Below are 13,268 nucleotides of genomic sequence, written 5' to 3'. Positions count from 1 at the left end.
CCATAAAGCCCCTTGAAGGACTTTATATGCCTTAGGTCAGTAATGTTTTACATTCTTTCTATAACATTGCATATCCTACATTATGTCTTTTATGGCTATTCATGGTAGTGTAATATTAATCTTATTAATTTTTGTAATTTTATCCACACAGGTAAAAACAACCCACTATGTATGTGAATGTGGATCGCCACGGTGGGAGTGTGGGGTGGAGGTGCTGGTGAGGGACGTGGCCACAGTGACACTGGCATTAGCTGTTTGCTCTCTGCCACGTGGGACTCAGGACACAGAGCTTCTAGGCCTTGCCTCTCTTTCCCTTGCTACTGTGAGTTCAGATATGAAGGATCTCGTTCTTCAGTTCTCAACTTTGATTTCTTACAAATAATTCAGATTTTTTTTTTAACACATTGGCTGTTTCCCACCGAGGCAGGGTGACCCAAAAAGAAAGCAAAATACTTTCATCATCATTCCACACTTTCACCATCACTCATACATAATCACTGTCTTTGCAGAGGTGCTCAGATATGACAGTCTAGAAGTCCCTCCAAACTGCCAATATCCCAAACCTCTCCTTTAAAGTGCAGGCATTGTACTTCCCATTTCCAGGACTCAAGTCTGGTTAACCAGTTTCCCTGAATCCCTTCACAAAATATTACCCTGCTCACACTCCAACAGCTCATCAGGTCCCACAAACCATTCATCTCCATTCACTCCTATCTAACACACTCACACATGCTTGCTGGAAGTCCAAGTCCTTCACCCACAAAACCTCTTTTACCCCCCTCCCTCCATCCTTTTCGAGGACGACCCCTACCCCGCCTTCTTTCCCCTACAGATTTATATACTCTCCAAGTCATTCTACTTTGTTCCATTCTTTCTACATGACCAAACCACCTCAACAACCCCTCTTCAGCCTTCTGACTAATACTTTAAGTAACTCCACACCTCCTCCTAATTTCCACACTCTGAATTCTCTGTATAATATTTACACCACACATTGCCCTTAGACATGATATCTCCACTGCCTCCAGCTGCCTTGTTGCTTCAGCACTTACAACCCAAACTTCACACCCGTATAAGCGTATTGGGACCACTGTACTTTCTTACATACCCTTCTTTGCCTCCATGGATAACGTTTTATGTCTCCACAGATACCTCAATGCACCACTCACCTTTTTTCCTTCATCAATTCTATGGTTAACCTCATCTTTCATAAACCCATCTGCTGACAAGTCATATCCCAAATATCTGAAAACATTCACTTCTTCCATACTCCCTCTCTCCAATGCAACATCCAGTTTTTCTTTATCTGAATCATTTGATGCCCTCATCACCTTACTCTTATCTATTTTCACTTTCTACTTTCTACCTTTACACACCCTCCGAAACTCATTCACTAACCTTTGCAACTTTTCATTAGAAACTCCCAAAAGGACAATATCATCAACAAAAAGTAACTGTGTCAACTCCCATTTTGTATTTGATTCCCCATAATTTAATCCCACCCCTCTCACCCCCATCTATAAATATATTAAACAACCATGGTGACATTACACATCCCTGTCTAATTCCTACTTTTACTGGGAAGTAGTCTCCCTCTCTTCTACACACCCAAACCTGAGCCTCACTATCCTCATAAAAACTCTTTACAGCATTTAGTAACTTACTACCTATTCCATACACTTGCAACATCTGCCACATTGCTCCCCTATCCCCACTATCATATGCCTTTTCTAAATCCATAAATGCAATGAATACTTCCTTACCTTTATCTAAATACTACTGTTCACATATATACTTCAACATAAACACTTGATCTACACATCCCCTACCCACTCTAAAGCCTCTTTGCTCATTTGCAGCCCTACTCTCTGTCTTACCTCTAATTCTTTCAATAATAGCCCTACCGTACACTTTACCTGGTATACTCAGTAAACTTCTTTTTTTTTTTTTTCAACAAGTCGGCCGTCTCCCACCGAGGCAGGGTGACCCAAAAAAGAAAGAAAATCCCCAAAAAGAAAATACTTTCATCATCATTCAACACTTTCACCACACTCACACATTATCACTGTTTTTGCAGAGGTGCTCAGAATACAACAGTTTAGAAGCATATACGTATAAAGATGCACAACACATCCCTTTAATTTTTACAACCTCTTTTGTCCCCCTTCCTTTTATATAAAGGAACTGTGCATGCTCTCTGCCAATCCCTAGGTACCTTCCCCTCTTTCATACATTTATTAAACAAAAGCACCAACCACTCCAACACTATATCCCCCTGCTTTTAAGATTTCTGTCATAATCCCGTCGGTTCCAGCTGCTTTACCCCCTTTCATTCTACGTAATGCCTCATGCACCTCCCCCACACTCACATCCTGCTCTTCTTCACTTCTAAAAGATGTTATACCTCCCCAGCCAGTGCATGAAATTATAGATGTGAAATACAAATACATTCAGACCTAGAATTCACATTCTTTGTAATTCATGGCACATAACCCTTAAATTGTTGCCTGGCACAATATCCCTAAATTGTTGCTTGGCACACAGCCTCTAAATTGTTGCTTGGCATACAACCCCTAAATTGTTACCTATTGCACAACCCCTAAATTGTTACCAGGCACACAGCCCCTAAATTGTTACCAGGCACACAGCCCCTAAATTGTTACCAGGCACACAACCCCTAAATTGTTACCAGGCACACAGCCCCTAAATTGTTACCAGGCACACAACCCCTAAATTGCTACCAGACACACAACCCCTAAGTTGCTACCAAGCACACAACCCCCAAATTGTTACCAGGCACAAGACCCCTAAATTGCTACCAAGCACACAACCCCCAAATTGTTACCAGGCACAAGACCCCTAAATTGCTACCAAGCACACAACCCCTAAATTGTTACCAAGCACACAACCCCTAAATTGTTACCAAGCACACAACCTCTAAATTGTTACCTAGCACACAACCTCTAAATTGTTACCTAGCACACAACCTCTAAATTGTTACCAAGCACACAACCCCTAAATTGAAAACTAACCATGTTTTCATTCAAATTCTTCTTATTTTTTTTACAAATATTAACCCTTTTGCTGTTTGTCATATAGAACTATGTCATTAAGGTCAGGATCCCTGACGTAGCTCTACATCATGAGCTCAGCTCACTCATATTTAGGCCAAAATTTACCACTCAGCTGTGAGTGGTAAATTTTGGCCTAAATATGAAAGAATTGGTCTGTGTGGTAAGTGTGGACAGTATAAAAAAAATTCTGTCCCACCCAGTGTATTATGGGAAAAACAAAACTGCAACCACGTAACTTCCTGTATCTTCTTCTCTGTTCATTCACTCCACATCACTGAAGACAGTGAATCAATTTGAAATTATAAATAATACATACTTTTAAAATTGTACCACATATTAATATATGAGTGATACAATTTCTTATTGTGCATGTAATTGTAATTAACTGCTTAAGAAATCCTACTTAACAGAAGATCATTGAATCATTTTAAATTTACAAGTCAAACTTTTAAAAATTGTACTGTTGTTTATTTAGCTACTTTTGTTATTTTGCACATTATAATGGTAGTTAACTGCATAAAAAAATCCTACTTAACAGTCTATCTAATTCTTAAGTAGTCTTTGAGCATCATGATTAGTTTACCTGAAATACGTTGCATAGTATTGGCTTCCTTTTGTGCCTAATAGTGTTTTATTACATGTAAGGTACATTATCTTGTTCAGCATTAAAAGGAATAAAAATTTAAATTTGAAGAGAATAGTGTATGTTAAACATTAAAAGCACATATAACTGCGATAAAACACCTCAGCTACTGGGAATGCACTCCCTAGAGTGCAGGTGGGAGAGATACATGATTATATACACTTGGAAAATCCTAGAGGGATCAGTACCAAACTTGCACACGAAAATCACTCCCTGTGAAAGCAAAAGACTCAATAGACGATGCAACATCCCCCGATAAAAAGCAGGGGCACCACTAGCATGATAAGAGACAACACAATAAGTGTCAGGGACCCAAGTCTGTTCAGCTGCCTCCCAGCATACATCAGGGGGATTACCAATAGACCCCTGGCTGTCTTCAAGAAGATGCTGGACAGGCACCTAAAGTCAGTACCCAACCAGCCAGGCTGCAGTTCATATGTCGGGTTGCATGTGGTCAACAGTAACAGCCTGGTTGATCAGGCCCTGATCCACCATGTGGTCTGGTCACAGACCTCATGGTGGATCAATGCCTGATCATGGTGGATCAATGGCCCCACTGTGACCTCATGGTCACAGTGGGGGCGTTGACCCCTGAAACCCTCTCCAAGTATACTCCAATTAAAATAACAGAAAAACGATCATATCTTGGCATCAATTAATTGAAAAACATAAATATCACTAGTACATTATGCCACTCTTGCTGATGAGTGATAATTTTCTTGCCAAATTCCGCATATCATAAAATCATAAGTTTTATCAGATTTCACTCATTTTAGTCTTATTTATTTCAGAAAAATACATTTATTTCATCACAAGAATTTTTTTTTTTTTCAAAATCTCCCCAACACACACAGGAATTTTTATTTGCAGGGTATGTCACAGTTTAGGGATTAAATAACTTATACAGTGGTACCCCGAGTTTCATACAGCTCCCAACTCGAACAGTTATGCAAGTGTATTATTGTAAGTGCTTTTGTAAATGTATTTTTAGGAGTCTGAAATGGACTAATCTAATTTACATTATTCCTTATGGGAACAAATTTGTTCGGTAACGGCACTCGAACAGCCATCTGGAACGAAATGTGGCAGAAACTCGGGGTGCCACTGTAATTTTGAAATTTTCTATGATCTCTGACTTCAGGATTCATGATGCCTCTAGGAACCTAGGAAGTTGGGAAACTAGCCCCTGTGAATTACAGGATTGCACTATACCTGTACTAGTAAACCCTCAATTTAATGGACTTCAGATATATGAGACAAAATATGCAGGATAAGTAAATAATAATAATATGATAGTCTCACTTCCACAATATTTTTTTTTAACACTCTGGCTATCTTCCACTGAAGTAGTGTGACCTGGTGAAGTAGAAAACACTTTCACTATCACCCATGCAATCACTGTCTTGCCAGAAACATGCTGGTATTACATTTCAAATGAACCTCCAAGCTGCAGCATCCCCACATTGATCTCATTGGTAAAAAACTCGTGTGCAAAACCTCTATATAACAGACCTCTGTACGTATAATAAACTTTGGATATAGTGACCAAAATCCACTGGGTCAGTTAATTTGGAAACTACTGATGAAGTGCGTTGGTTACAGAAGTGTTTGTTATGGTCACGGGAGAAACAGTGACCATTGCCACCCACCTGCACCCCCTCTTTAGAGTACTTCATTAACCCTTTGGATTTGTCAGTTAAAAATAGGAGAGGAGAGTTATTAAATGGAGAGTTAGAGGTATTGGGAAGATGGAGGGAATATTTTGAGGAATTGTTAAATGTTGATGAAGATAGGGAAGCTGTGATTTTGTGTTTACCTGGAGAGAGTTCCGGGGGTCAACGCCCCCGCGGCCCGGTCTGTGACCAGGGCAAGGAGGAATAACATCTTGTAGGAGTGAGGAAGAGCCAGTTGTGAGTGTGGGGGAAGTTCGTGAGGCAGTAGGTAAAATGAAAGGGGGTAAGGCAGCCGGGATTGATGGGATAAAGATAGAAATGTTAAAAGCAGGTGGGGATATAGTTTTGGAGTGGTTAGTGCATTTATTTAATAAATGTATGGAAGAGGGTAAGGTACCTAGGGATTGGCAGAGAGCATGCATAGTTCCTTTGTATAAAGGCAAAGGGGACAAAATAGAGTGCAAAAATTATAGGGGGATAAGTCTGTTGAGTATACCTGGTAAAGTGTATGGTAGAGTTATTATTGAAAGAATTAAGAGTAAGACGGAGAATAGGATAGCAGATGAACAAGGAGGCTTTAGGAAAGGTAGGGGGTGTGTGTGGACCAGGTGTTTACAGTGAAACATATAAGTGAACAGTATTTAGATAAGGCTAAAGAGGTCTTTGTGGCATTTATGGATTTGGAAAAGGCGTATGACAGGGTGAATAGTGGGCAATGTGGCAGATGTTGCAGGTGTATGGTGTAGGAGGTAGGTTACTGAAAGCAGTGAAGAGTTTTTACGAGGATAGTGAGGCTCAAGTTAGAGTATGTAGGAAAGAGGGAAATTATTTCCCAGTAAAAGTAGGCCTTAGACAAGGATGTGTGATGTCACCATGGTTGTTTAATATATTTATAGATGGGGTTGTAAGAGAAGTAAATGCGAGGGTCTTGGCAAGAGGCGTGGAGTTAAAAGATAAAGAATCACACATAAAGTGGGAGTTGTCACAGTTGCTCTTTGCTGCTGATGACACTGTGCTCTTGGGAGATTCTGAAGAGAAGTTGCAGAGATTGGTGGATGAATTTGGTAGGGTGTGCAAAAGAAGAAAATTAAAAGTGAATACAGGAAAGAGTAAGGTTATGAGGATAAAAAGATTAGGTGATGAAAGATTGGATATCAGATTGGAGGGAGAGAGTATGGAGGAGGTGAATGTATTCAGATATTTGGGAGTGGACGTGTCAGCGGATGGGTCTATGAAAGATGAGGTGAATCATAGAATTGATGAGGGGAAAAGGGTGAGTGGTGCACTTAGGAGTCTGTGGAGACAAAGAACTTTGTCCTTGGAGGCAAAGAGGGGAATGTATGAGAGTATAGTTTTACCAACGCTCTTATATGGGTGTGAAGCATGGGTGATGAATGTTGCAGCGAGGAGAAGGCTGGAGGCAGTGGAGATGTCATGTCTGAGGGCAATGTGTGGTGTGAATATAATGCAGAGAATTCGTAGTTTGGAAGTTAGGAGGAGGTGCGGGATTACCAAAACTGTTGTCCAGAGGGCTGAGGAAGGGTTGTTGAGGTGGTTCGGACATGTAGAGAGAATGGAGCGAAACAGAATGACTTCAAGAGTGTATCAGTCTGTAGTGGAAGGAAGGCGGGGTAGGGGTCGGCCTAGGAAAGGTTGGAGAGAGGGGGTAAAGGAGGTTTTGTGTGCGAGGGGCTTGGACTTCCAGCAGGCATGCGTGAGCATGTTTGATAGGAGTGAATGGAGACAAATGGTTTTTAATACTTGACGTGCTGTTGGAGTGTGAGCAAAGTAACATTTATGAAGGGGTTCAGGGAAACCGGCAGGCCGGACTTGAGTCCTGGAGATGGGAAGTACAGTGCCTGCACTCTGAAGGAGGGGTGTTAATGTTGCAGTTTAAAAACTGTAGTGTAAAGCACCCTTCTGGCAAGACAGTGATGGAGTGAATGATGGTGAAAGTTTTTCTTTTTCGGGCCACCCTGCCTTGGTGGGAATCGGCCAGTGTGATAATAAAAAAAAAGATAATATAATATACTCAATAATTCTAGCGGCTTCAAATCAAGTGGAAGAAAGCTGGTAGGCCCACATGTGAGAGAATGGGTCTGTGTGGTCAGTGTGCACCACATAAAAAAAATCCTGCAGCACACAGTGCGTAATGAGAAAAAAAAAACTGATCATTTTTTTGGATTAAAACGCCGACTCTTAGGTGTATTTTCGTACAGTATTTATCAATGTATTTGCGTTTTCATGGTCTTAGGTGATAAAATGGAAAACATATTACAGAAATAGAGATGATTTTCATTACTTTGACGATGAAAACGACCTTGAAACTGAGCTCAAAGTAGCGGAAATGTTCGATTTTTACCAATGTTCAGGAGTAAACAAATCACACCACATGTCCAATACACGTCAACTGGGGAGTCTAATATTCTTTCACTAGTGCACTGATATTATTTATACCATTTTTACAATAATGCAGTAATCTGCATAAAAGTAAATTTAGTTTTTTTTGTATGAATAAAAAATAAAAATGGAAAGCAATAATAACATAAGAGGGGCCTAGAGATGTGACTAATGAACAGAGGATATGTTATTTTAGTGCCAAGAATGTCTACCTTGTTTATTCTTACCTGGAGTTTACCTGGAGAGAGTTTCGGGGGTCAACGCCCCCGCGGCCCGGTCTGTGACCAGGCCTCCTGGTGGATCAGCGCCTGATCAACCAGGCTGTTGCTGCTGGCTGCACGCAAACCAACGTACGAGCCACAGCCCGGCTGATCAGGAACTGTCTTTAGGTGCTTGTCCAGTGCCAGCTTGAAGACTGCCAGGGGTCTGTTGGTAATCCCCCTTATGTGTGCTGGGAGGCAGTTGAACAGTCTCGGGCCCCTGACACTTATTGTATGGTCTCTTAACGTGCTAGTGACACCCCTGCTTTTCATTGGGGGGATGGTGCATCGTCTGCCAAGTCTTTTGCTTTCGTAGTGAGTGATTTTCGTGTGCAAGTTTGGTACTAGTCCCTCTAGGATTTTCCAGGTGTATATAATCATGTATCTCTCCCTCCTGCGTTCCAGGGAATACAGGTTTAGAAACCTCAAGCGCTCCCAGTAATTGAGGTGTTTTATCTCCGTTATGCGCGCCGTGAAAGTTCTCTGTACATTTTCTAGGTCGGCAATTTCACCTGCCTTGAAAGGTGCTGTTAGAGTGCAGCAATATTCCAGCCTAGATAGAACAAGTGACCTGAAGAGTGTCATCATGGGCTTGGCCTCCCTAGTTTTGAAGGTTCTCATTATCCATCCTGTCATTTTTCTAGCAGATGCGATTGATACAATGTTATGGTCCTTGAAGGTGAGATCCTCCGACATAATCACTCCTAGGTCTTTGACGTTGGTGTTTCGCTCTATTTTGTGGCCAGAATTTGTTTTGTACTCTGATGAAGATTTAATTTCCTCATGTTTACCATATCTGAGTAATTGAAATTTCTCATCGTTGAACTTCATATTGTTTTCTGCAGCCCACTGAAAGATTTGGTTGATGTCCGCCTGGAGCCTTGCAGTGTCTGCAATGGAAGACACTGTCATGCAGATTCGGGTGTCATCTGCAAAGGAAGACACGGTGCTGTGGCTGACATCCTTGTCTATGTCGGATATGAGGATGAGGAACAAGATGGGAGCTAGTACTGTGCCTTGTGGGACAGAGCTTTTCACCGTAGCTGCCTCGGACTTTACTCTGTTGACGACTACTCTCTGTGTTCTGTTAGTGAGGAAATTATAGATCCATCGACCGACTTTTCCTGTTATTCCTTTAGCGCGCATTTTGTGCGCTATTACGCCATGGTCACACTTGTCGAAGGCTTTTGCAAAGTCTGTATATATTACATCTGCATTCTTTTTGTCTTCTAGTGCATTTAGGACCTTGTCGTAGTGATCCAGTAGTTGAGACAGACAGGAGCGACCTGTTCTAAACCCATGTTGCCCTGGGTTGTGTAACTGATGGGTTTCTAGATGGGTGGTGATCTTGCTTCTTAGGACCCTTTCAAAGATTTTTATGATATGGGATGTTAGTGCTATTGGTCTGTAGTTCTTTGCTGTTGCTTTACTGCCCCCTTTGTGGAGTGGGGCTATGTCTGTTGTTTTTAGTAACTGAGGGACGACCCCCGTGTCCATGCTCCCTCTCCATAGGATGGAAAAGGCTCGTGATAGGGGCTTCTTGCAGTTCTTGATGAACACAGAGTTCCATGAGTCTGGCCCTGGGGCAGAGTGCATGGGCATGTCATTTATCGCCTGTTCGAAGTCATTTGGCGTCAGGATAACATCGGATAGGCTTGTGTTAGTCAAATTTTGTGGCTCTCTCATAAAAAATTCATTTTGGTCTTCGACTCTCAGTCTGGTTAGCGGCTTGCTAAAAACTGAGTCATATTGGGACTTGAGTAGCTCACTCATTTCCTTGCTGTCATCTGTGTAGGACCCATCTTGTTTAAGTAGGGGCCCAATACTGGACGTTGTTCTCGATTTTGATTTGGCATAGGAGAAGAAATACTTTGGGTTTCTTTCGATTTCATTTATGGCTTTTAGTTCTTCCCGCGATTCCTGACTCCTAAAGGATTCTTTTAGCTTAAGTTCGATGCTTGCTATTTCTCTGACCAGTGTCTCCCTGCGCATTTCAGATATATTGACCTCTTTTAGCCGCTCTGTTATTCTTTTCCGTCGCCTGTAAAGGGAGCGCCTGTCTCTTTCTATTTTACATCTACTCCTCCTTTTTCTTAGAGGAATAAGCCTTGTGCATACATCGAGTGCCACCGAGTTAATCTGTTCTAGGCATAAGTTTGGGTCTGTGTTGCTTAGTATATCTTCCCAGCTTATATCGGTTAGGACTTGGTTTACTTGGTCCCACTTTATGTTTTTGTTATTGAAGTTGAATTTGGTGAATGCTCCCTCATGACTAGTCTCATTTTGTCGGTCTGGGGCTCCATGCATACATGTCTGGACCTCAATTATGTTGTGATCTGAGTATATTGTTTTTGATATGGTGACATTTCTTATCAGATCATCATTGTTAGTGAAGATGAGGTCTAGTGTATTCTCCAGTCTTGTAGGCTCTATTATTTGCTGGTTTAAATTGAATTTTGTGCAGAGATTTAAAAGCTCGTGTGAGTGTGAGTTTTCATCAGAGCTGCCTCCTGGTGTTATTTCTGCAACAATATTATTTGCTATATTCCTCCATTTTAGGTGCCTTAAGTTGAAATCCCCCAGGAGCAAGATGTTGGGTGCAGGAGCTGGAAGATTTTCCAGACAGTGGTCAATTTTTAACAGCTGTTCCTGGAATTGCTGGGATGTTGCATCCGGAGGCTTGTAGACTACCACAATGACTAGGTTTTGGTTCTCGACCTTTACTGCTAAAACTTCCACTACGTCATTTGAGGCATTAAGCAGTTCTGTGCAAACAAGTGACTCTGCAATGTACAGGCCAACCCCCCCCTTTTGCCTGTTCACTCTGTCACATCTGTATAGGTTGTAACCTGGGATCCATACTTCGTTGTCCAAGTGATCCTTTATGTGGGTCTCAGTGAAAGCCGCGAACATTGCCTTTGCCTCTGCAAGCAGTCCACGGATGAAAGGTATTTTGTTGTTTGTAGCTGGCTTTAGACCCTGTATATTTGCAAAGAAGAATGTTATCGGACTGGTGGTATTGTTGGTACTGGGGGGGGATTTTTTTTCCGGCATTAGTATCTGTATCTGTTGGTTTGGAGTGGAGGCCATCGACTGTGGTTCCACTCCAGGAATGACTGGATTTGGTGTACGATTTCTGCCATTTCCTGCCAGTTTTTTTTCCTTCCTGGCACTAAAAAACCTCTCCCTCTTGAGTGGCTGTGGCTACCCAGGTTTTCCCCTGGCCTGGATGTTTTGTATCTTTTTGTCCCCTTTAGATGGTATGCCTGGCAATTTAAGTTATAGCACAGTCTTTCCTGTACTGAAGAGGTACACATTTCAGGGTGAAAAAACTTACAGGAAGGGAGTTTGCATTTTCCTGTTTTCATATGGGCATGGCATTTTCTAGGGTGGTCATAGTTGCATGTCCCATCTGTTTTTCCAGATTTCCCATGCCAGCAGATACCAAGTGCATAGTATGTGCACAGTCTTGGTTTCCGCTTGCCTTGGGTTTCTGTGACTGTATTCCCTGTTGGTGCATGTTTCCCTGTCTTACTTCTATCCTCCCTAGCACCAACAATGGAGCTCCCACCAGTTGTTTTTGGTAATTTATCCTCACTATTGCTATTGGAGTCCTCTTGTTTGCTATTTCCTGCGGTATTTCTAGTTTGCAATATTGGTTTTATCTTATCTTTGACTACACTTGTTTCCCTACTATGGCTCCTATTTTGAAATTGGCATCTTTTTTAGTTTGCGTGAAATTGGCCAAATTGCCAATTTCTGACCACCATATTGGGTAGTCCAAATTGGTAAATGGGAGGTTTCTTGTACTCAGCTGATAGATAAAATGCAGTTCTAAAGAAATAGCTATGAGTTTGGTCAACAGGAACAACGGAATTGGCTGAAAATAGAGCTCAAATTCGGCGAAATCGCCGATACGCATGTGTCGCCGAGACCGCTAACTTTGCATGAGTGTAATTCCATGAGTTTTCGACCAAATTTCGAACTTTTGGTGTCATTACCATCGGGAAAAGATTCTCTATCATTTCATAAGAATTTTTTTTTTTTTTTTTTTTTCTTTTTTTTTTCAAAAATTTATCGACATAGAATGACAGTTTCAGAAAGGGGCCTGAAACAGTCAAAGGGTTAAATCAAAGGTCTATATATTTTTATTTTTTTAAGTACTGCATAAAACCATCCACAATTCACTTTTATGAGCTTGTGATTTATATTGTCTTGGGTAATCTTACTTTTGATCCAGTATTATGCATCTGTAATTTATTATATGAGATAGATTGCTACAATGTAAGTATGTTTTAAACATTAATGTTGAGTATCAGGGAAGTCCCATTTTAGACAGATGGTGGTGCTGCTGCTTGACTTTGATTATGTTTGGTTTAACAGTATGAACTTGTGCAGAATAACTGAACACAGTATTTGCCCAGGTGGAGCTGCCTATGGTGCGTCATCAACTTCCTCTCACCCGTAGCCTTCCTACTCCTGGGGGTGTTACATCTTCCTTGTCTTCACCCGGGTGAGTGCCGTTTCATTTGCTTTGCTAATGTGATCCAACCATCTAGCCATTTGCTACTTATGATACTGTACTACTTTATTATTGTCTCTACTTAACAACTATTTCACCTTATTTACACTACAGTAAACCCAAACCTTTTGCACTCCCACATACTACGTTTTCATCACTTTGCAACTCACATTTTGTAACCTGCCTTTAGCTTCCAGTCTAACTCTCATTACCTTTTGTGCCAGTGCAGGTGGGATATTTACCCTCCCACTCACCTCAGGATCCATTTTTTTTTTTTTTTTTTTTAGACCTTCCATATTACCACCAGTTGCCTCACAGATTTGTACCATACCATTGTTCTCTCCTTTGTTATCATTCCATTTCCAGTATTTTCATCACCCCATCTTGTGTATGGGTATTGATCAAGATTTTTTTTTTTTTTTAACAAGTTGGCCATCTCCCACCGAGGCAGGGTGACCCAAAAAGAAAGAAAATACTTTCATCATCATTCAACTCTTTCACCTCACTCACACATAATCACTGTTTTTGCAGAGGTGCTCAGAACACAACAGCTTAGAAGCATATACATATAAAGATACACAACATATCTCTCCAAACTGTCAATATCCCGAACCCCTCCTTTAGAGTGCAGGCATTGTACTTCCCATTTCCAGGACTCAAGTCCGGCTATATAAAAATAACTGGTTTCCCTGAATC

At 41.3% G+C, this 13,268-nt stretch overlaps 1 protein-coding gene across 2 annotated transcripts in view; it reads left to right on the top strand.

Moving 5' to 3' along the window:
- Window positions 1-13,268, top strand: part of LOC128688373 (uncharacterized) — a 292,282-nt gene that overhangs the window by 179,200 nt on the left and 99,814 nt on the right. For both annotated transcript variants that reach the window (XM_070086753.1, XM_070086754.1), the window contains 2 exons: window positions 152-322; window positions 12,475-12,563. In XM_070086753.1, coding sequence (XP_069942854.1) covers window positions 152-322; window positions 12,475-12,563 — 260 coding nt within the window. The remainder of the gene's footprint in view (window positions 1-151; window positions 323-12,474; window positions 12,564-13,268) is intronic.

Source organism: Cherax quadricarinatus, chromosome 19, assembly GCF_038502225.1.
Source record: "Cherax quadricarinatus isolate ZL_2023a chromosome 19, ASM3850222v1, whole genome shotgun sequence".
NCBI classification, from domain to species: domain Eukaryota; kingdom Metazoa; phylum Arthropoda; class Malacostraca; order Decapoda; family Parastacidae; genus Cherax; species Cherax quadricarinatus.
This window is presented reverse-complemented; position numbering and strand designations above follow the sequence as displayed.